Genomic DNA, 21,100 nt, shown 5'->3' with positions numbered 1-21,100 from the left:
CTCTCTCTCTCTCTCTCTCTCATTTTCGCAAAGACGCGCATAAAATACGAAAAAGCCAGCGAGCCAGAGAAACACAGAAGAGAGGAAGAGAAGGGAAGCATCGCCGGGGGCACGGGTTGATCCCAATCTCTGAGCCACCGAGACGCGGTGAGGTTTGGTCGGTGATCTGATTCGTAGCCCGGCCACCACCGTCGTCGTCGTCGTCGTTGTCTCATCCGGCTTTAGGAATTTCAAACCCTCAAAATCCCCCAATCCAAACCCCAATAAGGAAAAAGAAGAGATAAAGTTTGGGAAAAGAAAGGGTTTTCCCTCTTTCCACGATGCTGGAATCAGGAGGGTATTACAACTTCAAGAAAACCGATGACATCTGCGAGGACGTCTGCGGCCCGGTTTGTGTTTCTCTTCCTCAGATCTACCCTGATTTTCCCCCTGTTTTGGATTCCATGGATCTGAATCGCCTTTTTTTTTTCCTAATTTTTTTTCCTTTATTCCAGATCGAATTTTGCTTTTTCTTTGTTTTTGTTTTCTCTGATTATCGATTTGATAAATTTTTTTTTTAAAAATGGGGTTTTGCTTTGCAGGCATCGAAAGCAGCGAGGTTGAGATGCATCCTGAGAGGATTCAATCTGAGGGCATTGCTGTTGTTGGTGATCGGCATCCCGCTCTGCATCTTTGTCATCTACCTTCACGGACAGAAGATCACCTACTTCCTCCGGCCACTGTGGGAATCCCCTCCCAAGCCCTTCAACTACATCCCCCACTACTACCATGAAAACGTCTCCATGGAGAATCTCTGCCGGCTTCACGGCTGGGGCATCCGTGAGACCCCCCGCCGCGTCTTCGATGCCGTCCTTTTCAACAATGAACTCGATATCCTCTCCATCCGCTGGAACGAGCTTCACCCTTACGTCTCTGAGTTCGTCCTCCTCGAATCGAACTCCACCTTCACCGGCAATCTCAAGCCCTTCTTATTCGCCCAGAACCGGGATCGCTTCGACTTCGTCAAGTCCAGGCTCACGTATGGCACCTTTCCTGGGCGATTCGTCAAGGGCGAGAACCCTTTTGTTGAGGAATCCTACCAGCGTGTCGCCTTGGATCAGCTTATCCGCATCGCTGGCATAGCCGATGATGACTTGCTCATCATGTCTGATACTGATGAGATCCCCAGTGGTCACACCATCAATCTTCTCAGATGGTGCGATGACATTCCTGAAAAACTGCACCTCCAGCTCCGAAACTATCTCTACTCTTTCGAGTTCTTCTTGGATGACAAGAGCTGGAGGGCCTCCGTCCATAGGTATCGCTCCGGGAAGACAAGATACGCACATTATCGTCAAAGTGACGAGCTTTTGGCAGATTCTGGTTGGCACTGCAGCTTCTGCTTTAGACGTATTGATGAATTCATATTTAAGATGAAGGCTTACAGTCATGTTGATCGGGTGAGGTTTAAGTATTACTTGAAGCCTTCGAGAATTCAGAATGTGATTTGCCATGGCGCTGACCTTTTTGATATGCTTCCGGAGGAGTATACATTCAAGGAAATCATCGGGAAGATGGGACCTATACCAAGCTCTTATTCTGCTGTTCATCTCCCAGCTTATTTACTTCAGAATGTTGATAAGTATAAGTACCTTCTTCCAGGCAACTGCATGAGAGAGAGTGGCTAGCTCCCATTGGATGCAGCACAGAAGGAGATTACTTATGTTGCTGTGAAGGTTTCTTTGGTAAATGGTGCCTGTGAAATTGTAGTAATTGAATACTATTTGATGATTTTTCTGAGGGAAGTAGGCAAGCACGGATGATCAATGAGGGCTAGAAATGTGCAGTTGTATTTCAAGAGTTTACAGTGTCACTTCATGCTTGCTTTTTGGCGCATTTATTTACCAAAGGAGCTCATGCCAGGAGCAGAGCTACCATGGGAAGTAGCCCTTGTGGTATGTTATATTAAACTTGGATGCTGTGTAGATGAAAAAGTGACATTTCTGAAGTTCACTATTATGGAAATTTGTTTTCCCTTGAAACTAATTTATTCATGTATTCTTCTCACGACTTGCTGTGATGCTCTTATTGACTCCATTGTATCATCTGATTTATGTAAACTCTCTGTCTGACATCATGTCGCATCATTTGAAATTTGATTTACTGGTATAATTACAATAACCACTTTTCTGGTGGCAATACTCCGCAATGTGTTTCCTTAGAAAGGTGTTACAACTCGGACTTGTGAGGTAAGTGTGTGACAGCATTTGTTACTTCATGTGCCTGGCTTATATTGATTTTTCAAACATGACAAAAAATGCTTCTTTCTTACAAGCTTTGTGTACTTTATGAGGAAGATGTTCTGCCCTTTGTAATGCATTTTAGGAGTACCTTTTGCTCTTTTAAGTAATTTTCTATGCTTGAGGAGGCTTTTACTGATTATATGTTGATATCTATTTTAATGTGTCCGGTTTGGTACATTCTCAAACTTGCACAGGCTTTATTCGCCTTTATTCTTTTAGAATGAGGTGCATGCAGATTCAATGATATTCTATATACCTAATGGTTAAATATACATCTAAATATTTTCTCTTATCAAAGATGCCATTTGCGTACTAATCTATGTGTTACCTGAGTATTACAGTTGTGCCATCAATATACACAATAAATTATGAAGGTTGGAATTAAGGATGTAAATGAACATGGTTTTGTTGTGAGAAATTGTATGAACAGAAAATTACTGAAGATTGCCTGTTTCACATATTGGCAGATACACAAGGGCTTCTTGACTTTGAGTTTCTCGGGCATGAACAATTATAATTAGGGCCATATCCTGTAATTTATCAACACATGAACTTTGTAATGGTTCTATCCTTTGACCACTTAACTTTTTGGTTTCACCCTTTTGATATTGAGTTGAAATTTTTTCTTATCTAAAACCCTGATCTAATGGTTTTTCCTTTTCTGGCTTGAGGAAGTTGGATTAAGGAATAAGTTGTATGATGAAGACTTTATCCTTGAAGGTTTGATCATTTATATCAACTAATTCTCAAAAATGGTGTATTCTTATTAGTTCCGGTTCATTGGTCGTTTATGTTTATGAAATTTATTCGGTAATGAGCAACAAACCACCCTTAGACTATTGGTTACAGGCTACAATTACTAGGTAAAGTGATGTTTCTGATGATGTATATTATATTGCTAAATTAACCAAGTAGATATCTCATGGTCAGCAAGCTTTAGAAGGGATTTGTACAATGCCCTGATCCTTGTGTTGATTTTTCCCTAGTTTTCTCCTTCTTTTGTTTCTTTGTGTCTTGTTAAAGCGAAGTTATGTGTTGCTAATGCCACTTGTAATAGAGATGCATTTACTCGTATTTAGCAGATGGCCCTCCTGCATGAGATTTGCTGGATTCTTCTGTAAGTCTCTGGCTTAACTTGATATGAGAAAACAAAGATTAAAAAAAAAAATTCTATTGTTCTGTTGTAACTCTATAGATTTGTTTAAAGTTCTTGCATTGAAGGAAACCTGATTGCTGTTATCAGTAGGAATGTGTTACATATGTTGCTTGGGAATATGGTGCTCTTTTCATGATGCCCTACCTAGGTTTTAAAGGTAAGAATCTATGTTAAATGGGATACTGTGTTGACTTCTGGTTCACCTGTTTTGGTATTGTGGTTAAATGCCATTCTGAAAACATCAAGCTGTTGAATAATGATGCTTTATTTCTTTTTGTTCCATTTGAACTGTTGGGACTGCTTGGTTAATGGACAAATTTATGTTTGTCTTGTATGCTGAGGATGATGAGATCGTAGCTGTGTTGACATTTTTTTAGTTTTTCCGATCTGTGCAGGTTGAAACTAAAGCAGTATCATTATGTCAGCTGAATCAACAGATCTTTTGTTATTTCTCTGGATTAATGGCATTGAGGTATCTCTACTTTTAGTAATTAATATTTTTTTTATGAGATTTGGATTCATGCACTCTTTTGTGAATGTTCTCAAAAATGAGGAAAACCCTCTCAAAATCAAATTGCTGATGGCCATAAACATTTTCGTGAGTTATTGGTGTAATGAAAACAGCCTGAACTAGTTGTTGATAGGGCAAAAGAACATTCAAGATTTTTCAGTCAATGATAAGGGAAGTCTGGTGGACCAGCGCTCACATGACTTGGAAATAGGAAAATGCCAGTCATTTTCACAGTCGAACTTCAATTCAAAGTTGCTTGTGCTGTGCTTGTGACCACCAAAAACAAAATATCTCCATCTGAACTTGTAATAAAAAGTCTAATTTTTGATGTGAACTCTTTTGGATTTGTTAAGCATGAGTTTTATTGATATACTAATTTCTATTAATCCAAAGATGCAGGGATGGAAATGCTTTTTTCAATAGAAGAAGGCTTGTGATGGTCCAGTTTGCTTCCATATGGAGTCCTTGAATGAAGGCATCTATTGTTTGCTTATCTGGCTGAAGATCATTCATTTGTCTGCCAGAATGACAACCATTATATAAAAATGGAGTGTTTTTGTTCATCTGGGAGGACATAACCACCTACCAAAGAGGACATTACCATGTGCCACTGGGAGCCAGAAGATAGCAACTTTTGTTTTACAGGTGCTTTTTATATTCTTCTACTTCATTACTTCAAATTATGTTATTTTACCACATATTTTATATGCTCACAATGAATTATATTATTTTGTTAGAGTATCATGGACACTTGCAAAAATTCTTTTTCCTGATCAAGCAATTCTATTGACATTTGATGACGCCAAGAATTGGTTTTGGTTTTACATGCAAGCGAAAATGATTGAATACTTAGTGTATTGATGTTTTTATAAAATGCATTTAATGTTTTGTCAATTTAAGTATATATGCCATTGGGATATTTTATCCCTATGCCAGGAATTTATTCCAAAATTTTAGCGTGTGACGCACTGAAATGATTTAAATGTATATTATTTAATTTAGGCAAACGTATGGACGTGATTTATTTGAGTCATAATGGTGAATAAGGTGCACCGATGAAAAAGGTTTTTGCATTTCATGACTTTATGGATGGCATGGTGTAACATGGTTCATGGGCCATGAACCATATCAGCACACACGGCTCTTGTACTCATTCCACGTGACCCACATGCATTTCGTTGCACATCATGCCTGGTACGTGGTGGGCTCAGTTTGCCTGATGGGGTTTTTAAAATATTAAAAAAGTTTTTTTTTTCCTTCTTTATTTTAGTGTTTAATTATATTATTAAAAGAGAAAACCACAATGATTAATTAAGTGGGATTAATAAGAACATCAAGTTAAAGAGAACAAATTACAGACGTGGTTATTGGCATGGAATGGTGGGGGCGGCAAAGCATGTCACATCGGCAACTATTTCACATCACCAGCATGACATGGAACATGATTTAAAAAGAAAACAGGCTTTTTAAGTCATGTGTCATTTGTTTGTTCTCCTGCCGTCATGAATTAAAACGACCATATTCAACACTTTTACAGTACAAAAAATGAAAATTAGTTTTAATCCTCAAAGTTAAAAGATCTTAAGCTTCTATGGACACTTGCCAAGCTTACACTTGAACGGTGGATTCTATTTCAATTTTTTCGTTTTTTAATCTTTTTTATATTTGAGGTTTTTTTTTATACAATCTGGATAAGTCACTGTAGCACAAACACTTTTTATTATTTTAAAAAGAATTCAAGCTTCATGTGCATTTGCCAAGCTTACATTTTTTAACCATGGACTCTATTTCAAAAAAAAAATTTATTTAAATTTTTTTTTACAATGTGGATAAATTTCTGAAACACAGGAGAGAGTCACACTTTTAACTTTTCACATATAAGTCAAGTGTTTTTTTTTTTGTGGTGGCCATGTGAGATAATTTTTGTAATAATTATCAAGCTTCAATTGTTTTAGGAAAATCACTACCTTAATTTCTTTCTTAGAAATATTGGTCATCATTTGTGGTTGGCTCGGACTGTTAAGTTTGAACGGTAAAATATTCAAATTGGAGGACTTCGTCATAACCGTCAAATACAGTCTTGATTTTTTTAATTCTTTCATTGATTTCGGTCAAATAATTAACAATCTCATACCTGATTAAGCAGTTAGATTTCACTCATTGTGTGACCTCCTCTTATATTTAAAGCTTAGGGTGCGTTTGGCTCGGAAGTAGTCCCAAACGTGGTGCAAGTCTTGAAGTCGCCACTCGATCGAGTGAAAGTTTCAGTTGAGTGTTGGGCTCCATGTGTTTGGTTGAAAGAGAAGTGTCAAATCACTAACTACTTTTTTTGTTTAATTAGTGGAAGTTAAAATTTAGAAAATGATGGAAATGAACTTCTACTCATCACTTCACGTCATGGGTGAAGTTACTCATTTTATACTTTGTTGGATTGAGACTTTTATAATTATTTAAAATTATAATTTTTAAAAAAATATTTTTTTATAAACAATAAAAAAATAATTAAATAATTAAAAATAATAACGAGATAAAAAAATAAAAGATAAAAATTAAAACAATAAAAAAATATTTTTTTATAAACAATAAAAAAATAATTAATTAATTAAAAAGAAACAATAGCAGATAAAAAAATAAAAAGATAAAAATAATAAAATAAAAAGATAAAAAAATGATAAAAACGATAAAAAGATAAAAAAAGGATAAAAAAAATAAAATATTATAAAAAAATAAAAAAATAAACCATAGAAAAAAATAAAATAAATAAAATGGGTGATTTTTAATCACTCATGCTAAACTCACGTAGTGAAAGTGAAACAGCAAGTCCCCACTGGTCAAAAATTTTCCCAAAGTCAAAGATGAAGTGGAAGGTTTTGGAGTAGCAAACTTCCGTCTTGACCTCACTTCGAGTGAACCAAACAAGTGGAAGTGTCACATCAACTCCCACTTCCGTCACTTCGGTCTCCACTTCGGCGAACCAAACACGCCCTTATGCGTTGTAGTTTCTTCTTTCCATTTTTATTCGGTAATGGCTCTCACCGGTGTCAATAAAGCTTTGGTTTATTCATTCTAGTGTGTATGAAGTTTTACCCGGTCATTCAACTCCGGTGCACACACCTCAAAGGGTGTATATTCATGTTAACGAGAGTTTTCAAAGCGGCCGGTTTTAAAGTGCTCCCTCCACTCTGCAAGTGTGCTGTCCACCGAATGCGGTTTAAGTCATCCCAACAATTTATACAAACATATATATGTATATATATGTATATTATTTATTATTCACAACAAAGACTGTACACTGGCCAAGTCCTTTACGGAAAAAGTCCTTCATATATAGTTGAAACTTAACTAGCTATCTTAGTCTATGTTCCTGTTCCTGTTCCTTGTTGAGGACAGTTTGCCATTTTTTCTATCTATTCTAATTCATATAATTCGTACGTAGAACTTCTTAGTCTATTATTAATGTGCACATACATAAGTTGAATATAAAAATTATCTATCTATTGATCTATGTATTAAACGTTGAGCACTGAAATGATTAATGATGGAGAGTTTACCGTTGTCTTCTAGATCAGTGGCCATTGGTTCAACTAATTAATGAGTTTAATAACCGCTGACTTGATTATAACCACATTCATTTTCATGCTAAGACTCTTAATATTACAAAATTAAAAGTTTCTTATACGTTGATTCAAATCAAGGACAATGATATATATATATATATATATATATGCATGCATCTAGTAACTTCACCAGATAATATGAAGAAATATGAATTATATATGTACGTTTAAGTGCAATTAAGCAAAACAATACATTAGTAACAACATCCTTGGAATAAGAATCAAGCAGAATGGATGTGTAGTAAGAGTACAAACCATGTCAATCATCTAATGCCAAATTGAATAAAGATCAAATCCATTGAAAAAAATGGTATCTGAAACACTGTACGCACACATTGCGAATAAAAAGGCCCCGACAAGGCCAGCCTTTCTCTTAAATATACTTTACAAGAAAAGACTTCTAAATAAAGGAAAGTGATTTCCGGATCTCAGTTCTTTCTTTTGGTCAACTTCAAGTAATAATATTTCTATTAATTCCAACATCATAGTCTTGTACGAGCGTATCATTCCATTGTCAAAATGGATATATTGGTTCATAAATTGAACTATAGAAACAATTAAACAGATATACAAGTAGAGAAGAGCATCTTTTTGTCACTCTCTGTTCATCTAGTGTTTCCCTGGTTGATGAGAATGACTGATTTGATGGTGAAGTATATATATATATATATAAGTAATTCATATGGCAACGAACTAATTAAAGTTGCTAATAAAAGAGCTACAAGAAAGAAAGGGACTGGAATCGCAGGGATTTTCGCATGTTTTAAAGGGTAGGTATTTAAAAGCATGTTTTATAGACATCTCTGCGGATTTGATGGCAAGGAATAGGAATTGGTATCACAGGAGATATGGTTGTTGGTCCATGTACAGCAAAAATACCAACTTAAAAAGTGGTGCAGTTGCCACTTTTGCTACATGGATATATTAATATATATATATATATTATGTTATGTACCTTAGCAGAGACATCAAGAGTAACTCATGTTAATTTGTTGTCAAAGTTCATGAAAGATACAAGGATCAGAGCATGAAATAGTAGATGAGAATAAGAGAAACCTAAATCTTAAATTTAACTGAAAACATTCATAAGCTAGTGATATGATCAAGTCTTGTGTAACTTAGCAGAGAAAAACTCAAACAAGTCCGGATACTGAATGATGTCTTCAAGCAAGCCATCAGAGACCATGGGGAGATCATTAGGGTTGCCATAATATCCTAAAGGATTTATGGGCGCCACACCTTCCTGCATGACCTGCTGCTGATCAACATCCATTCCAAAGTTCACTTGATCATTCTTCGAGTTCAAAAAGCCATCTGCAGGAGTGGTGATGGTCTTCTCTGGCCGTGGGTAGAAGCCATTAATGACCTCTTGGAGGAGCCCGGAATCCGGAGACTCAACTGGAAAGAAGTCAGAGCAGTCCCATGCTGATGGTACAACCTCGGAAACTGGTGCTGCTTGAGTGCAACGACTTGGCTGCTGCCCCTGCAGAAGTAGAGGCCAATCTGGAGGAGCAGCAGCCATGAAATTTTCATCAGCACCACAACACACATCATTAGTAGAAACAGAAGAACAAGGCACAACACTAACAGGAACTTGCACCAAAAGAGGAGGAGGAGGAGGAAGAAGAAGAAGAGGAACTATTAATGAGGTTGCGAAGAAGAAGAGTGTTGAAAGAAGGAGAAGCAGTGGAATTAGAGTGAAGGTTAGAAATGGCAGGCCATGACCAGTCAGAATGACGAAGATGAGGGAGAAGCAAAGTATCAGTTGAAGAAGGAGCTCCAGGCATGGTTGGGATTAGGAATGGAAGGGTAATGGAAGTTAGTACGTGCTTTGAGTCCACGCATGGCTCTTGCAGCGATGTCATAAGCGCAGGCAGCTTGCTCAGCCGTGTCAAAGGTGCCAAGCCAGCGCCGCTCCTTAGACTGAGGGTCACGTATCTCAGCCGCGTAACGGCCCCAAGGCCGGCGTCTAACTCCTCGGTACCTCATTCCCTCCTTGCTCGGCTGCACTGCTCCTCCAGCCACTGCACCTCTCTTGCCATTGTACTTCTTGTTATTGTGGTTCACTTCTTCCATCTCTCTTCTTGAACGGTGATGAAGCTAGTGATGAGGTATTTATAGAGGTTTTACAGGAGGAGTGGGATAGTTAGTACTGCTTTGATTGATACATTCATGCAAAGGCATATATCACAACAATAGAAATTCCTAACGGCTATAGCTGCACCCCCACTCTACTATTATTATTAATATTATTATATATGATTGTAACTTATATTGTTGAGTATTAATAGGGGCATTAATTAAAGAGAGTGTGGTTTAACGTAAATATTATTGATGATGATAATAATAATAATAATAATAATAATAATAATAATAATAATAATAATATTGAGGTGATGAGAAGGAATAATAGGATGGATGGATGGCCGTGCAGGGGCGCGCGTGCATGGGACAAGAGTATGATTTTGTTGTCGCTGAGCCTTTGAGTTTCCCAATGGCGGGAGAGGTCCCTTCTCATTCCATGTAAAAGGAAAACAGAGCACAGCACAGCACACCCGACCCGCCATTAATGAGGTGGCAGAGAGCAAACAAGAGAAGAGGGAATATGGAACTGGTTAAGGAGTGAGTTAGAGGCGGCTTCTTGTCTTGCCTTTTTTTAATGTCGGTCTTGCACACATGCGCTTGCATGTATGTATATCTAGCTGCACTGTTGTATGTCCATAGGTTTGACTTTAGTTGTCTCTGTGTTATTTAGTATATTTCTGCTCTCTTTCTATAAATATATATAAAAAATATATATATATATATCATGTATATGTATGACAGCTAAGAGAGAGCTCTCACAGTCATAGTAATTAATTACCACTCGTCTATTTCCAAGATATTAATGTGTGCTTCTTTGTTTTTTGGGTAGTTGGCATTTGATTGATGTGGCCTGGGAGTGTGTATATATATATGTCTACATATTAATATTGCGTGTTTGAGATATATGGTAATACCCAATAGTTTGAAGTGAGAGGAAGGTAAAAAGGGGGGTTTTGTAGGTGTCTGCATGACTATCATTTTGAATGATTACACTGGCGGCCATCAGAAGTTGTTCCCCTGCCCTTGCATGCAAACTACATAAAAAAAAATATTTATTAAGGACGTAACAGTGGACATGAACTGTGTATGAAGGGAATGTAAGGAGGGTATGAAGTTTTTGTTTCTTTTCTCAGAGAATGGACTTTTTGGCAGTCATGATCCAAGACATTTATGTCTGGCTCCATGTGTTCAGCTGGGATGGTTTAGGGTTTGGAAACCAAGGATTTGTCACATGGACTTGTCTCATCTAGGTTTTCTGTAGCTATGGCTTCTAGATCTAGGGGTTTTAAGAGCAGGCAGCCTCACCCTCCAAAGACCTATCTATATTCCCACGTACACACATTTGCATGGATGGCTGGGTATAGCATATTCAATTATATATCATTCATTGTTGTATATTTCTTTCACTTATCATATATACTGAACAGTAATTGCTCTTCTTAACAAACACTTATAAGTCTCTCATCTATTGAAATTTGGTTGATTTTTTTAACTTGTTAATATGGGACAATAATATTGTAACTTCAAATAAACAAGGCTCTTAACACCTGTTTGTGTGTTCTGCTATCAATCTTTAGAAACCATATGGTAATTGCTTCTAAATTATCAACATGCTTGTAAAATTTGAGCACCATTCCTCTACTTTTAAGGGTGTTTGGTTAAATTGAGTGAAAATTAGTGTGCCTATTGGAGGGCATTTCTTATATGTGAAATTTGTTGGAATATTTTACTAAAAAAAATAATCCTAATTTTAATTACACAATATCTTTGTATCTTTGATGATTTACAAAATCAATCACATGCTAATTGTTTGAATTAATGTAACCTTGGCTGACAAAACAACAAGACTAGAAGAAGTTATCCCACTGATTAAATGTAATCTTAGCTTTATTGATCCACTAATATTACCTATAACAGATGATCCTTCCCTACTAGGTGTTTAAGATTTTTGCTTCCCTTGAAGTGTTGTTTGTTGTCCCAGTTTATTATTACAGTATTTTTATCATATATATATATATATATATATATTTGCTTTATGTCAGTCTTGTCTTTCACTTTCATTTTGCTGAATATTTTCTTTTCAATTTTAGCATTATTTGTTTATTTTGCTTTTGTAGAGTCATATTGTTATTTTTGTTGTCTTTCTATTTTTAAATAATTATGATTTATACATCTTTTTTAAAAAAATCTATAATCTTATAGATATATATATAAAAATTAAATTAAATTAAATAAATCAACATAAATTGATTTAACTAGTCGCCGCTTTAGTTATATATACAAATTATAGTTTTGCATTTGAGTTCTTATCCATACCAAAAAAATATTTTTCAGAAAAAATCAATTTTTTTTCTAGAAATTTTAGTATTTCATATTGGTGAATCCATCATCCATGGGCCCAAAACTAAAACTAAATTAAGATTGATTGAGCTAATAGAACTTGAAATTTGCCTCATGAACATATAATTGAGATTAATTTACTAATTAACTTAATCATTCATGACAAACATTTCGCACTTCATTAAATAGTTTTGTTTGGACTTGAGAAGGAAAGGGTATCAATTTCTTGAAGTGAAAAGTCATGAACCCAAAAAATAAAATAAAATAAAACTTTGAAATTCAAACCAAGCAAAAGTGGGTTGGAATTTGGAAATAGAGACACACTATTCCATATATAGCGAACCTTTGCATATATAGACCAACCAGAATAGTCTAGTCATGATGATAATTTTATTTTATTTATTTATTTTTTCCAGAGAGATCTATTATGGTATTTATTTCATAGCTAGGTATCCCACACAAATACTGAGTCCTAAGTTGCTGTATATTTTTTTAAAAATGGAAACCATAATATGTTCCTCATTCATTACAGTAATTGAAGCTGTGACATATTAAAGAGGACAATTGATGCGACGCTAATAAATTTTGCAATCTATCTATTTTTATTAAATAAAAATAAATAACAATTTGATGGCGTGCTATATCTTAAAATTTGAGTTATGGCATATTTTATCCTAATCATTAAAAATTACGTTGGATGAAGGATATATATAATGGGAAATTAAAAAAAAAAAAGGTAAAATATGGCCAAACTATCCATGTTCTGTATTAGATTTAAACTTATTTACTGTAATAGATTAATTATCAGAATATTTAAACTTACTTAACTTCTCTTTTTGACTGTGAAGATAATTTGATCCAAAATAAATCAAGATATACAAACCTTTAATAATAATCATGTGGATAGTCAAAAGCTAATATTCAATGTGTTAAAGGTTATTAATATATCACAGTGACATGACAGCAATTGCTACATAAACATGGACTCAGTTGAATTATTTGTTGATGAGGCAAGTCCTACGACAAAACACACATGAACAAAAGGTACTAGTCTCATTATTTTAAAATAGGACTATTAAAATAAGTAAAAAATTGTTAATTTTAAAAATTAATAAGAATATAAAATGAGATGTTCATAATGAAAAGCGCATGCATTATGAGGTGCCATAATTGATAATTCTTACACCAGAAACTCACTTGATTACTTGCTCAAACTAACTAGTTTCATTTTTGGCAAGGTTTTCACTGCTCATCACCAAAGATAAGTGTGTTTTAAGTCTTTGTCAGTCCATTTGAGGTACTATAAACTATCATGCAGTTATGTGGATATGTGGTAGTCGATATGGTTATCATTAGTATTAATGTCTTTATCCTAGACATTTGGTATTTTTTGTTTTACTTTTAGATGCTTGATGCTCGATCCATTAGTTTTTTAAAAGGCACGTATTCTAAACTAATTTGGGATAAAATACTTGGAGCTTTATTGAGTTTTTTCCAATAAAAAGATATGTTTTTTTCCCATAATTCGAACTCATAACCTTTGTTTAAACGATTGAAATTTCTACTACTTGGATCAAACACCATAGATACACACACCTAGTAATTTTAGTAAGTAGTTTGAAATGTAAATTTTGGGATGACTTGATCACCTATTGTTGTAGAGTTCTATTCTGGTTAAGATGCTTAATTAGTATCTCTTAAACATTTGAAATATGTGTCTCCTTAATTTTACAAGACAAGCTTGATCCATTGTCAGACTAATGTCCAGTAAAACTTGGCTTGTCAAGCATTTTATATTCTGGCTTTGTTTAACTGATTTTAAACCAAAAACATGGACTCAGATATTAGAAGAAGAATAGGTATTTGTTTCTCATTTTAATGTATAAGAGAAGAGAAAAAGAATACAACTTCAATGCTCTAGAAGAGAATCTAGAATCTCAATTACATCTAGTATCACTTCAATGTGATGTAAATTTTCATCATGCTCAACAATTATTTGATGAAGTTGGAGGAATAAAAAGAAGAGAATAGATGCTTTGAAATGACAAAAGAAGCATTAGATGCAGTTTTATCACCTAAGAATATTATCTTTCTATGAATATATAAGGACATCCATGCTATAGTCTCATATTAGAGAAAACAAAGAAACAGAGTGTGCTAAATTAACCCAAACACAATGCCAAGATCATTTGAGCACAAGCATGTTGCCTTCGCTGATGGTCAATCTGCAACCAATCTCTCTCCCTTGATGTTCAAGGCTGAAAGGGGCAATGCCATGAAAAGCCAACAAGAATCTCAACTTGAGGAGAAGAAATACATGGAACCAAGTGACAAGTACCGGCCTGGGCTGTTCGGCCGGGTCGAGCACCTTGAATGGTATGAGGACAAGGTCGAGGTAGAGATCAAGAACGAGAATAAACCTGAAGAAGCAGAAGATATCAATTCTCAAGCTCTGGATTTCATCAAACGTACTCATCTAAAGTATGATTTCCGAAGGCTTAGTACCTTGAAACCTACCTGAACAAACATGTCCCTTCGAAGTACGACATCTATATGTGTATCAGCGGATGATGATGCTTAAATAAAATGTTTGATGTTCACATCTAAAATAATGGGATCTCTACACTGGCTTATCAATTTAATTGTCGGTACACAACCATAAAACATCATAGAATGCTTTGCAACTCTGATTAATTAGTTGAACTCATAGATAACTGAGTGGAATATACAACAAGACAAACATGGAGGGCAGTTGCAGGCCACAAGCTTCCAATGTTTACAAAGCAGGTAATAAAGCCATAAAAATTATCTGAATCCTCAAGCAACAGACAATAAACGAATATGATCAAACTAATCAGAATCAGATAAATTTGAACTTTCTGATTGCCGGACACTTCTCTTAGCTGTGGCGGGCTTCGATTGATTTGCAGAGCCCTCTCCCTCAAAAAAGATGACTTCAGACTTAGAAAGCCTTTCCTCCAATTCTTCTGTGCTGAATTCATCAGTGCCCCTGAGCTCATCAAAGCCGACCTGAAATGAAATGCATTTTCAGCTGGATTCAGAGAGGAAGAGAGAGAACAAACAAGGATTTAACAGTGACGTTGATAAAGATACAGTCTCATACCACATAGTCTTCTACTTTCGCATGCTTTACAAGAGCAAGTGTAGGTAGAACAACAACCCTAAGCTTCTCAGTGAGGAAGGGACTCTTCTCAGCATGAATTTTGAGGAAGCGTGTTTCAAAATGTTGTTTAGCAAGAATACTTAGATGTTTGTCCATCACCTGCGAGAAAAATACATGGACTAGATAATTATTCATGCTTGCAAAAACTCCACCTATAAACTATTCCATAGACAAGCCTTAATTCAGTATTTTTATAACACAAAAATATACAGCTCACCGTCAAAATATTAGCAAGGACAAAGTTTTTTTTTTTTTTTCATTATATCAATAAGAAGGGATAACAAGGCATGGTGTGAGCCCAAGACCATTTACATGATAGTCCATCCATTAGCATGTCATATCTCTTGCTCAGTTTGCGAGGTCCATGCCATTAAATATTCAGAGGGATGCTTTTATTGTGAATGTTGTTCATGCATATCAAGTAAAAGAAAACATGCAAACAATACAATTTCACACATAAGTCTTGGAAGGGGATAAACAATCTTAATTACCAGAGAATAGTACAATTAAATCACTTCTGCTAATTATGCCTCGTATCACAGATAAGGATTATTCACAAAAACATGCACTTCTAAAGAAGAATTGGCAGAGTAATATGGCATACAAGATAAGGCAAAAGCAAAATGACCACATTAAAAATGTCAGAGAGGAAGTGCAATTATATATTAAATAGACCTTCATATATCCTTTTGTTAGTTCACAACAGAAACTCTTAGTTGTCAAATTAAAAAGATAAATAAAAAGTGGCTCATATTTTAGATACAATATGTGTACATAAGCACAATTCTTTTGTTATATGGGGGCGCCTGTTCTAAAAGCATTCAAAAGATGTTTAAAGTATAATTGTATGATCTAATTTGACCCAACTTCAGTCAGATATATTCTCATATGGAATGGTTTAAGAAGCCTTATCCCATAAAGAAATTTCCTTTGAATCAAGTGGGAAAAAAAATCAAAACACCAATTTTAGAGCAGTCAAAAAGATGAAAAAAAAATTAAGAATGTGTATCAATCAAATTTTAATCAAGATCTATCCAAGAGGTCTAAATGCCAACAATGGATAATATAAACTCATCCACTCAAATTCAAAGAGTGTTCATATCAAAAGTCATCATGTACCATATGAAAAACATTCCATCAAAGAGATACCTTGTAAAGGATCTGATAAAAAAAATTTTCATTTTTTTGTTCTAAAAGATTAAATATATCACTTGTAGAACACCTGGATGTAAACGTAATGTGCATTGTGGTCTTCACAAAAACTATGTGTGAGTGAACAAGGGATGTGTAGATAATAAGAAATGCAAATCATGGTGGGTACTTCTATTCTTCTTCTTTTCTTTTTAACTCTGTCCCACATTAACTATCAAGGGAATCAAGGGGCTAGATAACTAACTCAAATCTTATTTCAAGTTTGTCAAATCAACTGATAAAGTGGGCAAAACTTGGGTCACAGAACTGATATAATGGGAACTATTATTCCAAGTAGTGTGCGACACATACTGTTTTCTACATCTGCTCAAATATTCACTGATATTTACATGCCAATGTAGTGACAATAATTCATATGCAACCTCCATTACCAGATGTCATCTATCCAAATTTAACTAAAATGAGGGCAGATTAACTCAACTGAAAACTTCTACTTTCATAATATTCAATATCAATCTCATTCATTCAGACACAGACAATAATCACATTCAAGTACAGCACTCACGCAATAAACTCACGCAATAAGGATCAAGCACAAGCCACTATCCATATTATAGGATAATTCAACAGTAAAGAAAATGGACCAGCAAATGACAAACGCCAAGAGAGAAACTCAATGCAGAAAACAGATAAAAAAGACAGCATCTTACAGTGGCAAACAACACAATGGCAGTAGATTAATTCCAGCAAAGAAGTACGATGGCATGCATTATAATCAACAAATCATCAAGAGAAAAACCACTTCCCAAACTCAATAAAAACTGGGCTATTGCCCGTTTTAAGCAGGTTTCCCCTCTCCTCCATGGAACTATGGAGATATTCCATTAATAATTGCAATCAAATAGATGAGTCAGAGAGACCAAGGCACAGACCAAGATCAAGAAGAATGATCCAACAACGACCAAATCATAAGGCGAAGAAAACAGATCGAAAAGATGGTACCTTGCAGGGCCAGTTATCGCGGTAAAAGTGGCAGACAACACGATCGCTGGCCTTGACGGCAGAGAAGAAGTCCTTTCTCGGAGATCTCTGAGTACTCACCATGGCCAAGGGAGACCCAATGCTTGCGACGCTCAGCGGCCTTCTTGAGCTGCTGGATGCGGCGCTCGCGGAGGGCCTCGAGATCGTCTAGATCAAGCCGATCCAGTGCAGCGATCTCCTCGTCAAGCTTCTCCTCCACGACCTTGGCGACCGATAGCACCTGATGCTCAATAATCTGAGCCAAAAGGAGATCAGCAAAATCGATGCATCAAAGCCGCGCCAAGATTTGGAATTTTCAGGGAAAACATTTGGGAATTAGGAAATTCTCACCTGCTTGACATGGGATTCATCCATTTTTCCTCTTCGACTGATGCTTCTGTTGCTCCGATCTCTCTCGCCGGACGACGATGGTCGGAGGTTGTCACTCTGAGGAGGAGCCACCCGCGGATGAACAAGAGATTAAATAAAAGAGCGCTGCTTTTTGTCGTTTGGCCAAAATGAATGGGCCTTTGTAAGATCAACGGCTCATTTCTTTTTGAGACTAAAATGGACGGTGATCTACGTTACATGTTAATATTTAAAAGTTTTGATGTTAGTCTTGATGGTTAATCAGTGAAAGCCTTTGATTATGGATCTTCAATCTCTAGTTAATACAATTTTTTTTATTTTAATTTTTTTGTTTTTTTAATAAACCACATCATTTTTTTCATACATTTTAAGGTCAATAAACTATAATTTATTATTATTTATTTTACTAATGTAAGGTGTTGCACAAGAGCCATCAAGATTGTGCACAAAGGCAATGATCATCTCACCCAATGAGGTCAGTACCACTAAAAAAATATACCTTTAACAATTTATTATTTTTTACATTTTTAAATAATGAATTATTTTTTTTTTTATTTAAATCATTTCATTTTATCATAATTTGAATTTTTTTAATCCACTTTTCTATTAAAAATATGCTCAACTAGCAGTCCGCATGGACATTGGAGGTGAAATGAAAATGTTTCTTTTTTTTTTTAAATGGGAAAGTTGCATATACACCCCTCAAAAACAGTGCTCACTCTTGATTTAAAATTGGCGTACTATCTTTTTATTAACGAATGAAAATCTACTTTAAAAATTTATTATACAGGTCAATCATTGGATAACCTAATAGTATGACACCAAATTGTAAAGAGAAAGATCATAAGTTCAAATCCTTCTCTCGACAGTACTGTTCACTTGGGATTCTTATATTATTGTTGTAATATATATATACTGTACATATGAGCTTCAGTACTATTCGGTATTGTTTATATTCATTAAAAAAGAACGTTTTTAGCTTATTATTTAAAAAAAAATTATTATTCAGCTGAAAGACCTGATACACCGACATACACCCCTTTTTTAATTTTTAATTTAATTTTTTTTTATTTGGCATACACCTTAAATTAGTGAAATTCAGTGGCACGCACCTGATGCTCTATCCATATATTTGCAAAATACGAACATTTGGAGGAACCATATATATTCATTCAATTCAAAACAAAATAATGCAGCATATATAAGTGTACTTCAAGAAGAATAAACTATCTGGATCTCTTTATCTCTTTATAGATATATAGTCATATAGAAATTAAGGTAGAAATATAAATTCCAAAGCTACATAATTGGTGATTTAATTCTTAAATCTTGGTGACATGGAGAAGCAAAGGTGCTTTCAGTTTTGTATGTTTGACTTGTGTTCATTCAGGTTTGCTGCAAATGAATCCTCTCCATGTTGATCCTTAGCTTCTTTTCCATCTTCTCCCCGGCTGCAACTTTCACCTCCTCCTTTTTGCTGAAATCTAGGAAATTGAGCCCACTGCAAGTTGGCACATCAGAGGTTTTAATTCATAATATATATGAACTAATAATAATAGTTCGAAAGAGAAAAAAATAAAAGAGACAATGTATTTATATATAACTGCTACTGACATTTTTAGCAGCCATGCTGAATGCTTCTTTATGAGTAATGTTTGGTTCCCTTGATTTTATCCGCTTTATCTCCTCTCTGCATTTGCATGAACAAGGATAAATATATATATTGGTCATAGATATATGCCTTAATATAAGAGCATTCATAATCATATATAATTCTATGCAAAGAACATATAATTACTTGATGAAGTGGTTGTAAGCAGATGGAGCTCTCTGCCTCTTCTCTGGAGCTGGGAAAGATAAAACCAAGAGAGTAAAAAAAAAAAGAAGAGAAAAATATTTTCCATGTTCTTAAAAACAAAACACACACATAATGATATATAAAGCATGTTACTCACGTTTATTGACTAGTGTGGTAGCAGGAATGCGTTCATCCTCTCCTGCATTTTTACTGTCATGGACTAATGCAGGAACTATATCATCCTCCACTTGTTTTTCACCAGGATAGACACAAGGCTTCTCCATGACATGGGAAATAAAATGATTTACATGCAGTCATATACATCAGATTGAATATAAAAAACACACATATATATTTACCTCATCAGCTCCAAGGGATGCAAGTAGTTGCAGAGGAACAAATGATGCTCTAACTAAGCTAACAGAAAGTAGAGCAGTGCAGTGACCACACTTAACAGTGACCATCTTCAACAGGCTGCTACATGGTACACTCACCTGCACTCCAGTGATATATATTAATTGGAAAGAATACTTCCTCATTAGTTAATTAGTATTATATTTATCATACTAATATATGAATTAAGTTGACTTGCCAGTAGAATGGTGGTGCAAAAGCTACACTGCACGTAACCAAGTTCTTCTGGGAGTTCAAGGAATGGGTTGCATGTGGACATGATATCTCTGTGCAGCAGATTGAGAAGAAGAAAAAGAAGAAGACAAGGATTTCTGATGTTATTTGTTCTGTTTGATGATGTTCATTCACAAAGGGGTATTTATAGGAAGGAAAGCTAGCCTTTACAACAGAGCTTGAAGTTCTCTTCTTGTATATATTGGTCCTTGTATGGAATTGAAGTTAATTATATATAATGCCAGCTACTAGATGTTTCTCTAGTTAATTTCAAGCAATGTTGGACCAAGGTTTGAAAAGATAAGTGGAAATCCTTAATTTTGTACATGCAGAGACAAGTGAACACTGGTGTTTTTCTTGTCCCATTTCCATCACCCATTGTTTTCTCATCTTAACTCCATCTCTGCCATTTTTCTCTCTCTTTTCTAAAGACTGAGATGTCTTCCAGGGTGCATGTGACTGACTGAGCTACGAGGTTCTTGCTATCTGGGATGTTTCTAGAAGGAGCTTTGAACAAGGGGAAGGATGGAATCTTTGCAACATAAGGCAGCTCACTCTTTCATCTTTCCTGAAACGTAGGACAGCCACATAAACACATACACACACCTACATAAAAAAGCCACTAATTAATAAGTCATGCATGTTCCAGTTCCACTGCATGTGTTCTTACTACATCACTGGCAACTGCTCCTCACTGGCTCCTATTACCATTCCGGGAAGCCATACTAGTCAAATTCCACATTCAGATCATGTCAATGCACGTGCATATATAAGCCTTGCATTAATGCATGACTGTCAAACTATTAGCATTTCCTTGTCTTCCACATATATATATTTATCCATCTCTTGTGACATGGTGTTTTTTTTTGGTCTCCAACAAATTACAACCTTCTTTGATTAGCAGGAAATCAAAGCGTGTATATATATATATATATATATATACAGTGGTGGTGGTGTAG

The 21,100-nt window shown here is 35.3% G+C and overlaps 4 protein-coding genes across 4 annotated transcripts; 1 reads left to right on the top strand and 3 right to left on the bottom strand.

Moving 5' to 3' along the window:
• On the top strand, positions 1–2,178 carry LOC120261477. The gene is made up of 2 exons (XM_039269391.1): positions 1–389; positions 582–2,178. Exons 1-2 carry the CDS (start codon positions 321–323, stop codon positions 1,665–1,667), a joined length of 1,155 nt encoding a protein of 384 aa, XP_039125325.1. The 5' UTR covers positions 1–320; the 3' UTR covers positions 1,668–2,178.
• Positions 2,179–9,289: 7,111 nt separating this feature from the next.
• Positions 9,290–9,642, bottom strand: LOC120260171 (ethylene-responsive transcription factor ESR2-like). Its single transcript, XM_039267613.1, has one exon. The coding sequence runs from the start codon at positions 9,640–9,642 to the stop codon at positions 9,328–9,330; it is 315 nt and encodes a 104-aa protein (XP_039123547.1). The 3' UTR covers positions 9,290–9,327.
• A 5,015-nt stretch (positions 9,643–14,657) lies between these two features.
• LOC120262230 (thioredoxin domain-containing protein 9 homolog) lies at positions 14,658–17,856 on the bottom strand. Its single transcript, XM_039270313.1, is given in 5 exon segments — positions 14,658–15,021; positions 15,116–15,274; positions 17,330–17,411; positions 17,413–17,603; positions 17,699–17,856. Coding segments are annotated over 5 exon segments (636 nt in total). The 5' UTR covers positions 17,723–17,856; the 3' UTR covers positions 14,658–14,841.
• A 1,217-nt stretch (positions 17,857–19,073) lies between these two features.
• Positions 19,074–20,187, bottom strand: LOC120260170 (protein YABBY 7-like). The gene is made up of 6 exons (XM_039267612.1): positions 20,107–20,187; positions 19,874–20,008; positions 19,672–19,756; positions 19,515–19,563; positions 19,331–19,406; positions 19,074–19,217 (listed from the first exon to the last, which is right to left on the bottom strand). Exons 1-6 carry the CDS (start codon positions 20,185–20,187, stop codon positions 19,074–19,076), a joined length of 570 nt encoding a protein of 189 aa, XP_039123546.1.
• Positions 20,188–21,100: the final 913 nt, after the last annotated feature.

Source organism: Dioscorea cayenensis, chromosome 5, assembly GCF_009730915.1.
Source record: "Dioscorea cayenensis subsp. rotundata cultivar TDr96_F1 chromosome 5, TDr96_F1_v2_PseudoChromosome.rev07_lg8_w22 25.fasta, whole genome shotgun sequence".
Taxonomy (NCBI): Eukaryota; Viridiplantae; Streptophyta; class Magnoliopsida; order Dioscoreales; family Dioscoreaceae; genus Dioscorea; species Dioscorea cayenensis.
The sequence above is the reverse complement of the archived record's forward strand: the minus strand, read 5'-3'. Positions and strand labels throughout refer to the sequence as shown.